The 17,700-nt window shown below is 37.4% G+C and overlaps 5 protein-coding genes across 5 annotated transcripts; 4 read left to right on the forward strand and 1 right to left on the reverse strand.

Annotated features, from left to right (window-relative positions):
• Window positions 1-948: 948 nt before the first annotated feature.
• Window positions 949-4,578, forward strand: CBG03965 (the record flags this gene model as incomplete). The annotated part of the gene is made up of 7 exons (XM_045244406.1): window positions 949-1,014; window positions 1,065-1,655; window positions 1,706-3,468; window positions 3,517-3,623; window positions 3,673-4,015; window positions 4,066-4,377; window positions 4,431-4,578. The coding sequence occupies 7 exons, from the start codon at window positions 949-951 to the stop codon at window positions 4,576-4,578; spliced, it is 3,330 nt and encodes a 1,109-aa protein (XP_045092540.1).
• A 617-nt stretch (window positions 4,579-5,195) lies between these two features.
• CBG03964 lies at window positions 5,196-10,158 on the forward strand (the record flags this gene model as incomplete). The annotated part of the gene is made up of 11 exons (XM_045244411.1): window positions 5,196-5,345; window positions 5,391-5,471; window positions 5,516-5,608; window positions 6,429-6,740; window positions 7,612-7,839; window positions 8,353-8,436; window positions 8,592-8,693; window positions 8,740-9,051; window positions 9,314-9,414; window positions 9,633-9,923; window positions 9,969-10,158. The coding sequence occupies 11 exons, from the start codon at window positions 5,196-5,198 to the stop codon at window positions 10,156-10,158; spliced, it is 1,944 nt and encodes a 647-aa protein (XP_045092539.1).
• A 1,508-nt stretch (window positions 10,159-11,666) lies between these two features.
• On the forward strand, window positions 11,667-12,011 carry CBG25242 (the record flags this gene model as incomplete). Its single annotated transcript, XM_045244417.1, has 1 exon — window positions 11,667-12,011. The coding sequence occupies one exon, from the start codon at window positions 11,667-11,669 to the stop codon at window positions 12,009-12,011; it is 345 nt and encodes a 114-aa protein (XP_045098262.1).
• A 1,711-nt stretch (window positions 12,012-13,722) lies between these two features.
• Cbr-ugt-25 lies at window positions 13,723-15,905 on the forward strand (the record flags this gene model as incomplete). The annotated part of the gene is made up of 5 exons (XM_002639331.2): window positions 13,723-14,058; window positions 14,111-14,191; window positions 14,278-14,370; window positions 14,414-15,045; window positions 15,272-15,905. The coding sequence occupies 5 exons, from the start codon at window positions 13,723-13,725 to the stop codon at window positions 15,903-15,905; spliced, it is 1,776 nt and encodes a 591-aa protein (XP_002639377.2).
• A 271-nt stretch (window positions 15,906-16,176) lies between these two features.
• CBG03961 lies at window positions 16,177-17,404 on the reverse strand (the record flags this gene model as incomplete). Its single annotated transcript, XM_045244426.1, has 5 exons — window positions 16,177-16,306; window positions 16,357-16,973; window positions 17,023-17,166; window positions 17,216-17,353; window positions 17,402-17,404. 5 exons carry the CDS (start codon window positions 17,402-17,404, stop codon window positions 16,177-16,179), a joined length of 1,032 nt encoding a protein of 343 aa, XP_045092538.1.
• Window positions 17,405-17,700: the final 296 nt, after the last annotated feature.

Consider the following 17,700-nt stretch of genomic DNA (forward strand, 5'->3'; position numbering starts at 1 on the left):
AAAAGTTTGATCCCTAAAGCAAGGTTTCAGTTGAAAAATTAACTCTAGAAATCTCACAAAAAATTTTATTTACAGTTGCGAAAAACTGAGGAAGAGTTTAGATTGGTAAATAAAAGAGCGTTTCCTCAGGTACAAGTTTTTCGCAAGGCAGACCCATTCACCTGGGTCATATCGTTCTGTCTGCTCTTCACATTTAAGGAGAAAAATCATTGGAAACTTTTTCAGCAATAATGCAACTGTTCCGAATTTATAGTCTTGAGTCTCTGAAAAAAAGAAGTACGAATCAGATGGATTTCTTCGGCATTTCGAGATTCAGGANGTGNTTCCCCATTAAATACAAAAAAAAAATACGAAAAATACATAAAATACGTTTTTTCGCATGCATGCATTAATTTTTTGTGTTTAAAAATTACAAAAAAAATACATTTTTTATATCATGAATAACCCCATGTGAAACGGCTTTTCTGGCCCATTTTTCCCTCTTATTTCGGAGAAGGGCGCCGATTGGTGGCACCCCGCTATTCTTCGTACAGTTACATTGGTTACCGAGTTTTTCCCTTTTGTTACCGGTTTCTCGAGCATTTGCTCAAATTTCCCTAGTTGCCTTTCTTCCCATTGCCTTCTAGTTACCGTTGCCTTCTAATTGTTACATGCCCCGCAAAAATGAACCAGTTGCGTTTATAAAAATCTGCCTTATTGTATTCTTTCTTTCGTCTCGCTGTCTTTCTGGGCTCGTGGTGAATTCAGTACTTTCGATAAGCGTTCCCGTCTATCCGTTTCTCTCCGTCTCTTCGTCTCTTACTCTCTCTTTTCTTACTTTCCGAACTCGTGCTCGGCGCTGGCCGGAGTGAAATATTCTCTCGCGGAGCCTGTACGTTTTCGACTTTTAAACTCGGTAGTAGTTTCGTATTTTCGAAGTTATTTTTTCTTCACATAAAGTTTTACAGGATGAGTTCAGCTTATCGCAGGCGTGTCGTACTCGAATCATCGGAGGAATCCGATGCCGGCGAAAAGGTGAGAAATGACGATATGCATCTGTAATGAAACATGTTTCTTTGTTTCAGAGCGAGAACGATCACTCAAAATCTGGATCTCCAGAAGGCGGAGCTGAGCAGAACATATCGGAAATATCTGATATTTACAAGACGCCAGAAGAGTCAATTATAGCAGATTCAGTGCTTTTGAACAACTCGGGAGTCAATGCAGGAATGGATATTGAAGAATGTTCGCCGCCTATCTCAAACCACTCGGGAAGTTTCGCTACATCGACTCCAAATTCAAAATCACGAGCTTCATTCAAAGTCGATTCGTCATATGCGAGTTCAAAGAGTTCCCCACAAAACCATGACCATGACCGCAGTCTCGTCGAAAATGATGAAAACAAGCCATTGACACCAATCTCCAAAAAACTAATCGAATCAAATGATCCGAGATCGAAGGCAAAACTTCGTGAACGTCTTTTAAGAAAGTCACTGAAATCCAAAAATCAGAGTTCTGAGAACTTGGAAAAGTCGGAATCCGTGGGAAAAGTAGGAGGGTGGGGATCGTCGCTTGGAGAAGGTTCAAGTGAATCGACCGATCTTTTCAACTCGGTTCTCTCTCCAATCAACAAAGTTTCCACTAGCAAATTGGATTTTGATGCAGAGACTTTCATGGTAAACAATCATTATTAAATATGAATTTTTATTAATAACATTTATTACAGAACATTCCGCCTATAGCCACATCCACACAGATCAATCATATCGATGAGACTGAAAATGTTATGGAAACGATTGTTGATAACCAAGGTAACAAGTCGGAATCGTTGTTCGGAACACCAACACGTGTAAAACAGGACGAAAGTGATATGGAGACTCTACTAAAACTGCCTCCCCCGTTGAAGAATACCGAAATTTTAGCCAACTCTGATGACAGTGATATCATGATTGTTTCTTCACCTCCTTCACAACAAAGACAAAATCCACAATTCAATATACAGTTTGAACAAGAAGATTATACAAAGTTGTCGTTCAAGGATCTTCTTGCGAAGAAAAATCACGTTATGGGATTGATTTCACTTGCGGAGAGTTTGCCGGACAAAGGTGCAGCTGTTCTACGAAAATTCAATGAAATAGACGACGAAATAGAAAGAAGAAAAGACTTTGGCTTGGATATCAGAGAACCATCTGACGACGATGATGAGGATATCATCGTGTTGAGCGATGATGAGCCAACGTCTAGCCGTCAACCATCGTTCCCCGTAGGCCGAGTTGCACCGAAGCCACCTCCAAGAAGGATTGATCCTCTGAACGTACCTAAGCCAGATTTTAACGCAATGCTGGACAAAAACAACAAGAAATTGATGGCTGGCAAAATGACAGACGAGAAGTACCGTCGTGTTCAACTGATTTCGGATCGAGTAGTTCAGCAGCTAGCTGAGTTAGTTCCCTTTCCAAATCGGTTGCTTATTCGTTTTTTTTACAGAGCTACTCACACAATACCTGGCGAAACGGATCTAACTGAGACACCGAAAGGATTCAAAATCGACCTGATGCCCCATCAGAAAGCTGGCCTCACATGGATGTTGTGGAGAGAATCGCAGCCGCAACCTGGTGGAATTCTGGCTGATGACATGGGTCTTGGAAAAACATTGTCTATGATTTCGCTGATCGCTCATCAAAAACAAGCTCGCATTGCTCGTAAAGATGCAGGAGATGATGAACGTGATAAAGAAGAACGAAAAGTGGTGAAAGAACAAGGACTCACCGCCTCGAACAGCACACTGATTGTGGCACCGGCAAGTCTTATCCACCAGTGGGAAGCTGAAATAACGCGGAGACTCAAGGATGACGCTCTGTCAGTTTATATGTTCCATGGAACTAAGAAACAGAGAAATATTGATGCTAGGCGTCTTGCTCGTTACGATGTTGTAATTACCACTTACACTCTCCTCGCGAACGAACTTATCGAAAAAATCAAGACGAAATCTAAAGCCGATAGTTCGTCCGATGACGATATGGATAATTCGAAAAGTGGAATCAGAAGAGCTGTTGGAAAAGATGACTCAGTTCTAGCTCAAATCTGTTGGGCGCGAGTTATTCTAGACGAAGCACATGCCATCAAAAATCGTCTCTCCCTTGCTTCAAAAGCCGTATGTCGGCTGTCTGCATTCTCTCGTTGGTGTCTTTCTGGAACGCCAATCCACAACAATCTCTGGGATCTCTACAGTCTTATTCGGTTCTTGCGTGTTCCACCGTTTAGTGATGACACGTATTGGAAAGAATCGATCATGCCTATGAAGGCAATCATGGCGGATCGTGTGAATTTGCTCACTAAAAACCTACTTCTGCGTCGAACGAAGGAACAGACGTGTGCGGTTACCAACAAGAAGCTTGTTGAGTTGCCACAGAAGATTGTGAAAATACACGAGTTGGAACTTGGAGGTGCTGAGGCACAGGCGTATGATATCATGATGGCAGCTGGAAAGTAAGTTTATATGGAATATTCCTTCGCAGTTTTGATTTTTTTTTTCAGAAAATTCGTCAAAAAACTCCTTGAGAATAGCGACGATATGAGAAACCACGGATTCGTTCGTCGTCGTAAACGAAATGATGAGGATGATGTTCAAAATCCATTTAATTGTGAGTCAACGCTTTCTTTTAAAATTTCTCATAATTTCAATTTTTCCAGTTGGACCAAGGAATCTAGATTCTCGCTCCAATTTCGAAAAGATGTCGTATGTTCTTCTTCTCCTCCTACGCCTCCGACAAGCATGCGTTCATTTTCACATCACTAAATCTGCGATGGACATGGATGCGTTCGAACTAATCGGCGGGGATGAAGATAGTGCGGATATAGATGATCTCAGCGATATGATGGATAAAACTATGAGGATGCTAGAAGATGATGATGAGGATGATGAGCAGGCACGAGTGCAAAATCCATCTCGAATTTTCGAGCCAGACTATCTCAGCTGTAAAATGAAAGCCACACTGGAAATTCTCAACGAGGCGACAGAGAAGAATGAGAAAGTGTATGTGATATTTTATGCTGGTTAAAGTTTAATAAATCCTCTTCTTTCAGTGTCGTCGTTTCACAATGGACTTCAGTTCTCGATTTGATCAAAAAACATGTTAAAGAAAATGGTATTCGTTACACATCAATCACTGGTCAAGTTCTAGTCAAGGATCGACAGGAAAGAGTCGACAGCTTCAATCAAGAGAAAGGTGGTGCCAACGTCATGTTGTTATCTCTCACTGCTGGCGGTGTTGGACTGAATTTATGTGGTGGCAACCATCTAATCATGGTTGATTTGCATTGGAATCCCGCACTAGAACAACAAGCTTTTGACAGAATTTATCGAATGGGACAGAAGAAACCAGTCTTTATTCACAGGTATTTATTATGACCCCAATATAAAAAGTAGGCAATAAGTTTTTTTTTTTTAGATTAGTCACTAATAACACGATTGAACAACGAGTCGCAGAATTACAAAAATCAAAACTCCAACTTGCCTCGTCGATTCTCGATGGAACTGCTACGCGAAAGATGAACAAGTTGACAACATCTGACATCAAAATGCTTTTCGATTTGTGAATAATTCAATTTTTTCGTTATTTTCACCCTTGTAGTATTTAGCTTTATAGAAATCACCCGCCCTCTTGTCAAATCCCCAGTCAATTTTCACCAAACTAAATAGCCGACTTCTAATTTCTATTTTTCTTCTGTGAATATTACGCCTTCTCGGGTAATTGAATGGCTACGTTTCAATAAGAGTAATTTTATTAGTTTGTAAGCAGTTGTACAATAAATATACAGAACCAATAAACGGACAGTGTAGCACGGGGACTTCAAACTACAAAAATTCCGCCTTCTGGATCTATAAGTGGATTCTAATGATCGAAAATTAAAACATTTCAAGAAGAAAATTTTCGATAATTCCCTCTCAATTTTTGCCGGATAATTTATTTCAGGGATCTCATACTTCCTAATTTTCAGTTATATTTTGAACTGTGAGAAACTGAAAAATAGACTGATCAGTGATCACAGTTCTTCTTGTCTTTTCCATTCTCCACCTTAGACCACGGGTCTCTATGATAAATACCTGAAAAAATAAATGATGTTTTATTTTTTGTCGAAAGTTCCTTATATAATAAAGGGAAGGTTGGAAAGATGAAGGCGATTGTGTCAAAACATTCATAAAGAACACCGTCATGTCTACTAAATTATTTTTGATTTTTTCTTTCTTCTTCTTGTCTGTTAACTCTGTAAATGTATTGGTTTATTCTCCTGCTTTTGCTGCAAGTCATACTAATTTTATGGCGAGATTAGCGGATACTTTGACGGAATCAGGCCATAATGTAGTGAGTTTTCTCATGATTTGGGCATGAAAATCTCCGGAATTTCAGACATTTTTGGTTCCAATTATAGACGTGGCAAGAAGAAACCAATTGGGTGTGCGACTTACTACAGATGTGCTTGTTGTGGAGGTGTTTAGGTTTTCGTAAAAATCTGAAAATTTTATTTCTTTTAGCAAGACGATAAAGCAAGACAGGAGCATATACCATTTGATGAGAGTATGGAAGCATATTGGACGGAAGAGACCGATTCGTCTAATGTCGAAGATGTGAGATTTGAAAAAATTTCTTCTAGAAAAACTTTTAAGAATCCTCTTTCTGATATAACATAAAGTACTTCACACATTAATAGAATAGCCCTTCTAACTCTAAACTTGGAGCCAATTTATCTCGGTTCCTGGGAAAGATATCAAAAAATGGTTGACTGACAAAATATTTTTGATATTATGATAAACATTCTGTCAGTTGACAACTTTTTTTATATATTTTACAGGAACCAAGGTATATGGGCTCAAAGTTGAAGGTATTGGGGACATTACCATATTTTCTCTAATAGAAACCCACCAACTTCGAGCTCAATTGTCTCGATTCCTGTGAAAGATATCAGAAAGTTGTCAACTGAGAAATCATTCATCATAATATCACCAATATTTTAGTAGTTGACAAAAATGTTATGTCTTCTGCAGGAATCGAGATAAAAAAGCTCAAAGTTAACGGTTTGGTGACATTACTGTATTTTCTATAACCGCCACTTTGCGCTCAATTATCTCAGTTCCTGTGAATGGTCACAAAAATATTTCAACTGATAAAATGTTTGTGATATTACGATAAACATTTCATTAGCGAAAAGAATTTTGATATCTTTCACAGGAATCGAGATAATTGGGCTCAAAATTTGAGGCTTCTATTAGAGGAAATACGGTATTTTAGAGTGTTTACGTACGGTATTCAAGTTCTCGAAACTAACTAAAAAAATTCTCAAAAAGAATGATATCAGGAACTAGTGTTCTCGAAAAAATTCTCGAATCTGAAACCGGTTTGATGTTTTTATTTTCGAGTTAAAAAAAACAAATTGATGAATCATTTCAGTCTATCAAATGGTTTTTTGACGGAATGAAAGTGGGATGCGAGAACTTTCTGCGAGACAAAAATGTTTTCGATTTGATGAAGTCTCGAAACTTCGACGTCGCGATTTTGGAACCACTATCCGTTTGTGGACTTGGATTTTTTGAAAAATTGGGAATCGAGAAAACGATTTTGGCGTCTTCATGTGCAAACTATGACTATTTATTCCGACATTTGGGTGAACCAAATGAATACAGTTATGTTCCATCTTTGATGAGTACAAAAGGAGAGAAGATGAACTTTTTCGAGAGATTTGAGAATTATAAAGTTTCAGAAGTAAGAAATAAACTAACATTTTAATAATAAAAACCGATTAATTCACTTCAGGGAATGAGCAGAGGAATCAGTAGAATGTTCGATGCAGAGCAAAAAACTTATCGAAAGTATCTTGGCAATAATATTCCAGATTGGAGAGATTTACTTCCAGCTGCTTCTTTGTTTTTCACGAATTCCAATCCATATTTGGACTTTCCACGACCTGTTCTTCAGAAGACTGTTCCAATTGGTGGAATATCAGTTGATATGGAGAAAATAAGATCACACAAACTGAATGAAGAATGGAACTTTGTTCTGAATCAAAGGAAACATAATCTACTGATATCATTTGGCTCAATGGTCCACTCGTCTCATATGCATACTGAAGCAAGGGACAATATACTAAAAGTGATTCGATCAGAACCAAATGTCACTTTTATTTGGAAATATGAAACCAATGAAACATCATTCGCCAATGGAATTCCAAATATTCATTTCTCCAAATGGGTTCCTCAACCAAATCTTCTCGGAGATCCCAGAATTTCTGCTTTTCTCACACATGGAGGACTTGGAAGTACAAATGAATTGGCTCATTGTGGGAAGCCAGCAATCGTGGTTCCGATATTTGGGGATCAACACAGAAATGCGTACATGTTAGAGAGACATGGTGGGGCGATTGTCGTACAGAAAACTGAACTTCACGAGTGGAAAACGTTGAAATCAGCTGTGACGAAAATTTTGTATGACGGAAAGTATAAGAAAAATGCAATTCATTTGGCGGATCTGCTTCTGAATCAACCACTGAAACCAAATGATCTAGTAACGAAATATGTGGAATTTGTGGCCAAGAGACTAGATAAAAGTTTATCGTTTTAAAGTAACTTATTTTCAGATACGGACCATTTCCGGAAATGGACCCATACGGACGAAAGCTGAACTTCTTCCAACGCCATCTTCTGGATGTTTGGTTGATGGAAACTTTGGGACATCTTGTACTATTCTTGGTTATATTTTGGGTGATACCTTTCAGATTGAGAAAAATGGTGACCGAAAGGAAATAACTTGTATCCTATTTTTTTGTAAACTTTATTGTAGAAGATTGATAGCAATTTCAAGACTGGTTGGTAAAATAAAACTTTCACTTTTCTGTTCTTTTCATAATTTAATAAAAATCTTTGGCCATTGAATTCTGTTAGCTGCTAAAGCATTTCAATCAACTCAATAAAACATTAATTGAATGTTATAAATCATTTTAAGAAATATAAAAAGATTTTTTCTCATACATGGAGACAATTGTCTAGTCGCAATGTGATTTCTGATTACAATTTTTTGTGGTTTGTGAACACAAAAAGGTGGTTCTCTGTCCTACGAAATTGAAAGAAGAATCAGTATATGAGAGACCTAGAACCAAATCATTCTGAGACGTTTTGAAGTATGCTACTCTATATTTTGTTACTCTCATTATCTACAACTTCTATAAATTCTCTAAATATTCTAGTTTATGCTCCTGCTTTTGCTGCGAGTCATAGTAAATTTCTAGGAAAATTGGCAGATACATTAACAGAAAAAGGGCATAATGTAGTAAGTTGTCGTAAGTACTGTGATTTTTGTTCTATGAAAGTTTTAACTTCAGACGTATTTAATGCCAGTTGTAGATGTTGAAAAACGAGATGAGTGTATTGGAGTTAAGTTGACAAAGGATTTGATTATTGTGGAGGTGGGAAAGAAGGCTCCAGTTGATTATTTAGGGTCCAAAAATATTTCGACTTAAAAAAATGTTCTCTGTATTTTGTTTCAAGTTATTCAAAACCTAAAGCCAACTACGTCCAAGAAGAAAAAAATAAATTTTAAAGTTCTTGTTTTAAATTTTAGGCCGGAGCAGAAATGCTTGCTCAAAAGACATCTGACACTTCAAGTGACGAGATAATGGAAGTTTTTTGGAAAGCTGAAATGGACTCTTCAAATTCCAGAGATGTAACGTTTCTTTTTGTTTTTTCTCTATTCCAGATTGATTTTTCAGATGTTTAAATGGTTCAGTTCTGATATGAAAATAGCCTGTAGAAACTTTATCAGTCGTCGGGATATATTCAGTCAGATGAAGTCTCGAAACTTCGATTTGGCAATTCTAGAACCAGTTTCTGTTTGTGGTCTTGGGTTCGTAAAAGCTCTTGGAATCGAGAAAATCATTCTGGCATCCTCGTGTACATTCTTTGATACTGTTCTGCCATACATCGGTGAGCCATTAGACTTCAGTTATGTTCCAGCTGGGTTCAGTGTCACTGGGGATGTTATGAGTATTTCTGAAAGATATGAAAACTGGTTGGTTACAAAGGTATTTTCAAAATGAGAAATATAGATAATCAAAGGAAATTCAGGAGATAAATGCGGCTTTCGAAGATATGCATGATGGAGAAGCTAAAATTTATAAAGAGTTTCTCGGAGAAAACATTCCAGATTGGAGAGATCTTCTTCCAACTGCATCCATTTTCTTTGTTAACTCCAATCCATTTTTGGATTTCCCTCGTCCAGTTCTTCAAAAAACTATTCCTATCGGAGGGATATCAGTGAATATGAAATGGACAACGGAGCATCAGATATCATCAGGATGGGAACAAATTTTGAATAAGCGTACATCTAATGTACTAATATCCTTTGGATCAATGGTCAAATCGACACATATGCCTTTGAAATGGAGGTTAGAGTTTACTTATTTGTGAAATTTAAAGTCCAAATCTTCAAACTGAACAGAAACGGCCTACTTGAAACAATCAAGTCAATGTCAAATGTAACATTCATTTGGAAATATGAATCCGAAAACGTCTCATTTGCCGACGGAATCAACAATCTTCACTTCTCAAAATGGGTTCCCCAGATCACCCTTCTGAGTGATCCTCGTCTAACGGCATTCGTCAGTCATGGAGGTCTTGGAAGTACAATGGAATTGGCTTACAGTGGAAAACCAGCTGTTGTCATTCCCGTGTTCGCTGATCAAATTCGAAATGCTAACATGCTGGCAAGACATAAAGGAGCTATTTATCTTCATAAAAACTTCATGGAGAACATTGAAATTGTTCGGAAGGCGTTTGAAAATGTGCTGTTTGACCAGAGTTACAAGAAAAATGCCTTGAAATTGGCAGATATTCTGAATAATCAACCTTACAGTCCCAAGGAAAATGTAATAAAGTATACTGAATTCGTGGGGGAGTAAGTATTCGAGTTTCAGGATATCCAAAAATTCAAAGTTTTCAGACATGGTCCATTTCCAAGTATGGATCCGTATGGACGTCATCCCAACTATTTCCAAAAGACGTTTTTAGACATTTATGCTATTTTTGCCTTATTTTGTTTAACAATAATTATATTCACTTTGGTTGTTGCTAGAATTATTTATGCTACCATCAGAAACTGTTTCCAGTCGAAGCTAATAAAACGAAATTGAAGATGACACTACATATAGTTTTTCGTTAGACATTTTTGAGAAAACTGTCAAGTTTCCAAGACGTTGCGCGGAATGAAAAATCGCATGAGCAAGACGAAAGGAATGAACTCGGATTAACGGAGAAGTTGGATCTGTAGGTTGTTGCCATCAAGATCACATTTGCTAAAATAGAGGAAATTGAGGATATTTGACTCTCATTGGTACTGTATCCAACACAGACTAGGATTCCTTGATATCAAACGAACTTCGAACTTTCCTTGAATATACTGTGGGAAAATGTAACATGAACTTCAACAGTCTTCTGTCAACTGTCCACAGCAGAAATGAGCGGAAGAGATTTAAGGAAATTTACGGAAGACGGTTTATTTTCAAAATGAAAAATGCTACCAAAAAGTTGTCAACGGGCAAAATATAGATATCAACTAGAGTTATTTATTGGTATAAAAGTTACCTCATAATATTGATGGGGAGTTGAGATATGGCGTTTCTTCCGTGTTCCGTCTTCCGTCTGGCACATGAAAGACGGAAGACGGACGAAAGACTCTATTCAAATAATCCAACAAAACTTCGAAACAATTTTTATACCAATCGATAGCTCTCATTGAGATCTACAATTTGTCCGTTGACAGCTTTTTGGTAGCATTTTTCATTTCGAAGATAAACCGTCTTCCGTAAACTTCCGTAAATCTCTTCCGCTCATCTCTGGTCCACAGTCTTCAACGGGCGTAGCTGGGGATGAGCAACGTTTCAGCGGGGTGCAAACACACAAGGAACGTCACACTGTGGTTACTGTTACACTCTTTGTTTCCGCACATTCAGAGATATTTAGCTTCCGGCCGCGTGGGAAAAAGTGACTCATCAAACCGCAATCCCTACGTGAACGCTAATTTTTCAATGCCGAGTCTTACGGTTTTGTGCCTGCATTTCATCGGAAACAGCGGAAAAAAATTTTATTTAAAAAATCACCTTCCGGAAACCATTAATCCCTCAAAAGATGTACAACACTAGTCGAAAAGGTTTTCTTTCAAAAAAAGGTTCTCTTTATTTAATTGTCAAATCAAATGTTTCCAGTTTTTCGAGTTTTTCTTTTTTTTTACGAAACAAAGTTTTAAAAGTGATAATGAATGTAGAAGTCCTGTACCGTTTGATGAGTTAATTGTTCTCCAACAGATGTCTAGTAGCATGCATGCATTGTTATCTCACCACTAAATCTTCTAATCGTGCGCGAACGAATGGTGTAACTGTGATAAACAATCTCAGAGTATTGACACTTCGCTCAAACAAATGCACAGCGGCACCAGGTGAAGACGTCAATGGTAACGGCGGCTTTGCCGCTTTCCCTTTGATGACGATCGATTTATGCTAAAGATCGATATTTAAATAGTACATAAGTAGAGAGGTCCCTAGACAGTCCTCATTTTTCATTCGTTATTCCATTCTCTATTACTCCCATATTTTCTGATCCCCACAATATTGTCATAAACCTCAATTCTAATTTTCAGCTACTCATGTCTTTGAATATCTCCAATGTTCAAAGTTCCTCAAGAGGAGAAGTTTCAAATTCGTCCCCACAATCTCGCGAGAAGATATTGGACGATGCTCGCAGAGCGGTCGATGAGAGCTGCCAAATGTTTGAAAAAGCCCACGAAGGAGTTTATGGGCTTCACTATGAACTTTTGGCTGCATATGAACAGGTGGAGGCTTTCGAGAGAAAGATTGACGAAGGAGGAAACAATTCGACACTGCAAAAACTCCAGAAACAACTTCGTGCAGCTGAGATCGAGGTGGAAAAAGTTCAGCTCCGTCTTGATGTGGCCGTTATAGAGAAGAGAGAATTGTATAAGCAAATGTAAGCGGAGGAACTAAAATATGAATGGATCAAGAGCGTACACGGAGCGAAGAACAACAAGGTTGGAACCAATTAGATTTTTAATGAGAATCACAAATTGATCATTTTCTGGTTTTTTTTGTTTTACTCTGAACAATAAATGGATTACCCTAAAATTGTGTTCTGTATTAAAAAAACTTGAATCGGTAAAAGGAACCTCAACACCTCGTAAATCCAGATTTTGTTGAAAATATAGGTTGAGAATAGCCTATCTCAAAAACTCCAAAAATTTAAGAAACTGCTCGCCCTTTTTAGTCAGTTTCAGTACCAAAAATCACAATTTCAATGAAAAAATAGCGACTTTCCAAAACGATGTGCCCAACTTCTAATACGTTTTTGAACATGAAATTGGTGGTTCGACTTTTGGACAAATATTGGCCAGGTTCCGGTTGCCCAATAACTGCTGTATAGCAAACCATAATCAGATTTCTGTAGGAAGTTGAGAGTGGAAGCACTACTATGTCGAAAGTTTGTAATGAGTATCTAATCCGAAATCTGGCCAAAACTGGACAAATTCTTCCGGCGACGCCTTCCGAACATGCTGATCACAATTTAGGTAGTCAAAGAGAATCACGTTCCCTTATGAGTTTTCGATTCACTGCAAGCCTTGAATCAATCTGATCGGAATAATTATTTTATCTCCTTTCACCTTTCTAATCTCCTGATATGTATTGTATATTTACCGAGAACTTTGATGCCTGATCTCTATTCAAGATTATCATATATTCTCTAGTTTAACCTTGTCTTTCGTAAAAAATTGGTTTTTCAAAAATTTGAATCAGATCAACACTTTTTTGGATAATGAAATAAATTCATAACATATAGTTGTGTATTTCTCATTTGAAATATGAAACTATTCTGACCATTGAAACTGTTCAAAGACGCAGACGTCTTCTGTGTGTAGTCAAAGAACAATCTGTCAATTGGAATCAAGATCATTATTTGTGATCGTGACACAAAAAGTTGTGTTTTATTGCACAACTTTAGAACTTTTTCAATCTCGCTGAATGCAAAATTACAAGTACAGTAACTTGAGATACCGATTTCTTAAAAATATATAATTGATCTATGAGTGAATTAAAAAAACAATATGTATTGCTCTAGTAAAAAATAGGAGTTGTAGAAGAGCAGTAATCTTTAAAAGTTTCAGGATTTGTTTTCTCGTTTTTGACTGATTTTTGCTATTTTTGTAGGAAAATTAGCGATTTGATTGGGGAAAAATTGACTGAAAAAGCACTAAAATCGAGAGAATAAATCAGGAAATTATAAATATTTTTGGTTACTGTAGTTGTCATTGTGGGACCTTCGGCCAGGACCACCGACGCTTCTTTCCCACATCTCCAATTTTTTTTGTACCAGAATATAAAATACCGATTTCTTCAAAATATAAAACTAATCTATATAGAAGGAATCTAATATATGATTTCAACGAATAATCATCAGTCATTCTTCTAGATGATGTTTTTTTCTAGATCCAAGATCAAGTTTCTCCTGGTAAATACTGAAGTGCCTATCAATTTTCTTATTTTTCTTCTGTTTTCAGAAAGTCCTCAATTATCCAATCAACCGGAGAAAATTTGCCATAAAAACTGGAATTCCATTTCTCTTTACATTCCAAAAAAACATAAGTTCGTTCTCAAATTACTTTCTGTCACAAATGAACTACAAAGTATCTAATGGTTCCACCTCTCCATCTATATCAGTATCATCTCACATATCATATCTCTCAAATACGTAAACTACGAAAACTACCATGTGTCTGTTGCATAAGAGACAAGAAGGCGGAATCTCCTTTTTTGGTCAGTTCATTAAACAAAACTTATAAAAGGAAAATGATGAAAAGGGAGAGTTCGCCATCCACCGCAATGATTATCCAATCGTTATTTTTTCTGTCTTTAATTGGTCTTCTTAATGCATATAATATTCTTGTTTACTCTCCATCATTTGGAGGAAGTCATACTAATTTTATGGCCAGATTAGCAGATACATTAACAGACGTTGGCCATAATGTCGTAAGTTTTGAACTGTGATTTTTGTTCTCTAAAGAGTTTTTTTTGGTTTCAGACATTCCTGATTCCAGTGGCAGATGAAGCTAGAAAAGGTCAACTAGGAGTGAAGAAAACTAAAGATGTAGTGATAGTTGAGGTTGGTTAATTTTGATTTTCCGATTTTCTGAAAAAGTACCAAAATTTACATGTAACTGCAACTCCTAAACCTTTAAAAATTTTCAGCAAGACCAGATAATGAAACGACAAGTAAAGCCAATAGATGATGATATGGCACAGTATTGGACAACTGATATGGATTCATCGAATGCTGACACAGTAAGACATACATTCTCAATACCATCCCAAAATAATTTTCCAGATTTTCAATGTTTTCTTTGATGCAATGGTGCTCTCATGCGAGAACTTCATGCGTAACAAAGAAGCATTCGAGGATTTGAAAAGGAGAAATTTCGACGTTGGAATTTTTGAACCTGTATCTGTCTGTGGACTTGGATACATGAATGCACTAAGAATCGAGAAGATCATAATGGCATCGTCGTGTGCTTTATATGATGGAGCACTAGCTGCTGTTGGAGAACCACTTGATTTCAGTTATGTGCCTGGAATGATGAGTAAATCTGGAGAAAAAATGAGTTTGAGCGAGAAACTGGAGAATTATCGATTGTCAATGGCGTCGTACAGAATGCAGCATGGAATGTGGGATAAAGAAACAGAGATATACAGAAAACATTTGGGATACGGTATTCCACACTGGAGAGATTTGATGCCAACGTCTTCTGTATTCTTCACAAATTCAATTCCATATGTGGACTTCCCCAGAACAGTCACACAAAAAACGGTTCCGATTGGAGGAATTTCTGTGGATATTGAATCAATTCGATCTCAAAAGTTGTCGATCGAATGGAGTACTGTACTTGATGAGAGACCATTTAATATGCTAATTTCATTCGGATCAATGGTTAGATCTATGGATATGCCAACTGAGTGGAGGTTAGTTTCTGTTAATTGTGAAAGATTGTCTCTATTTGAGTGCCACAAATGCCGTAAACTTTGAGTCCCTAAATCTCCGTTCCTGTAAAAGGTATAAAAATTTTGTCAACTGACAAAAGACTTATGATATCATGACGAACATTTTATCAGTTCACAAAATTTTTACGCCAGTTTTGTGGCAGTCAATTAGGGTGTTTACTGTATACCAAACCATTCAATTTTTCAGACGCGGACTGTTGGAAGCAATAAAGTCGGAACCAAATGTCACATTTATTTGGAAATATGAAAATGATGATCTCGAATGGGCAAAAGGAATCAAAAACATCTATTTCTCGAAATGGGTTCCTCAAACAGCTCTTCTGAACGACGATCGATTGACTGCCTTTATGACTCATGGAGGCCTTGGAAGTACAAACGAATTGGCTCATCTTGGAAAGCCAGCACTCATGATTCCAGTGTTTGCAGATCAAGACAGAAATGCAAATATGTTGGCAAGACATGGCGGAGTCAAAGTTATTCATAAAAGTGAATTGGGAAACACGAAAGTTATCAAAAATGCGATTCGATCGATTTTACACGATGAAGAATTCAAAAAACATGCTGAGAAATTAGCTGATTTATTGGTAAATCAACCATTGAAACCAAAGGAACAAGTTGTGAAATACACGGAATTCGTCGCAAGATTTGGACCGTTTCCTGAAATGGATTCATTTGGAAGAAAATTAGGATTTATTGAAAGAAATTTGTTAGATATTTATTCTGTAATTGGATTATCTTATATTATAGCATTTTTGTTGATTTTCTTTGCTTGTCGTTTTGTTTTTGGACTGCTTCCGTTGAAATTTATTAAGAAAGATTAGCTTCGTCTGGAATTTGAAAGAGCTTGATTGTTTCAAATGTTTGACTTGAATCTCATAGTTTTGTATAGAAAAAGTGACGCAAATGAATCAGTTTATTAATCTTTAGAGGCAAGAGTACTCTGTACAATGAACAAAAAGAAGCATAAATACAAATTGGCAAATCATAATAAATCCCTAAAAATTAGAAATAGAATTTTTGGCGGTTTTGTCATGCTACATGATGTTTTTAAAACAGGAATGAATTGAAAATGAGAATCTTGAATTTCGTTGACTAGGGAGTTGGACCGTTTATGCACATGGCCGTAATTGGCTTCCCATGGCCGTCCCACTGTGCAACTTTCTTACTGTTGATGACGTCCCAAATTTTCACTTGATTGTCATCCCCACCGGTAAAGATGTATCTGAAAAGTTCAATGTAGAGATTATTTCTCACACAAAGAATTCAATATACCTTCCTTCCGATGAGAAAATAGCATCCCAATTCCATCCGCAACCAGTAGGCAACGTAGCCACCTGATCCATTGTCTCCGAATTATAAACATACACATCTTTTTCTGATCCAGAAGCCACAATCCATTTGCCATCTGGACTGTATCTACATGATATTCCATGTCCTGTTTGCATTCGATGCTGCCTATCCTCATCACGGAGACAACCATAAGTGCCAGTATCTTGCTCTATAGGTACAATTGGAGACTTGAACATATCAAATGAGTGAGCTTCCACTTGTCTGGTCATCAAGTCCCAACACAGAAGACGACCTTGATTTGTCACTCCTGATAGTTTTTTGCCTGATGGATGAACAGCCAACCTGTGAACATATTCTTGCATTCTCAGGTCATCAGGCATTGGAAGCCTCATGAACATATGATTGACAACATCCCAGATCCAAACATGTCCAGAATTTGTGGATATGAATAAATCTGTTTGGTTGGTGTTTGGCACGATGCTTGTTACTCCGTTTCCTGAGAAAGAGAGCAGCCGATTTGCAACCAACTGATTGTTCCTCATCTCCCAAATGCGACAAACTCCGTCTTCTCCTCCAGTGTACATCCATCTTCCTGCTGCCTGAAATTTATATTAATCTTGTTTTAACGAGTCACAGTTTTGTTGTCACCTCAAATCCAACAACAGTGACATTTCTCGGCAGTTCGATGGTTGCTTTCGGATCTTTTCCAGATGACACATCGTAAATTCGGACTCTTTGCCAAGCACCAACCGCTAAATCTCTTCCAGTTGACGTCAGACTTAACGCATTAACCTGAAATACCATTTTAATAATCCAGGTTTGATAAAACTACACGCTATACCTGTCCTTCGTTGTGAGGGATTGTTCCGATACACTTTCCGGACGCTAGTTGCCACAAACGAATCGATAAGTCATAGGAAGCAGAAACAAGAAGTGCGTTCGGAGAGTTGTCGAACGGTGGCGGTGTGTCAGTTGTGCTCTGTAACTTCTGAAAATTGAGCTCCTCTTTTTTTCATTCTGTTAGTACCATTCTGTTCCGCCACGCCATGGTTGTACTATCCGCAAGTTTGTTGCTGAATTCGACTCTTTTAAAATCCTGTCTAACACAAATTCTGTTCACTAATATATTGTTAATAGATTACCACTAATGTGAATGATAACTCGATCCAAAGACTAATGCAAACTTTTATCCGGTATCATCAACCGATGTCAATTAACATTATTAATTCAAAAGAAACAAAAGGAACGTGCATAATGGGATGTATTCGATTTCAGGATGGCTCTCTTGTGGACTGTACAAACGAGAGAACGACTGATAGAGAATAG

This window comes from Caenorhabditis briggsae, assembly GCF_000004555.2.
Source record: "Caenorhabditis briggsae complete genome, chrI, whole genome shotgun sequence".
Classification (NCBI taxonomy): domain Eukaryota; kingdom Metazoa; phylum Nematoda; class Chromadorea; order Rhabditida; family Rhabditidae; genus Caenorhabditis; species Caenorhabditis briggsae.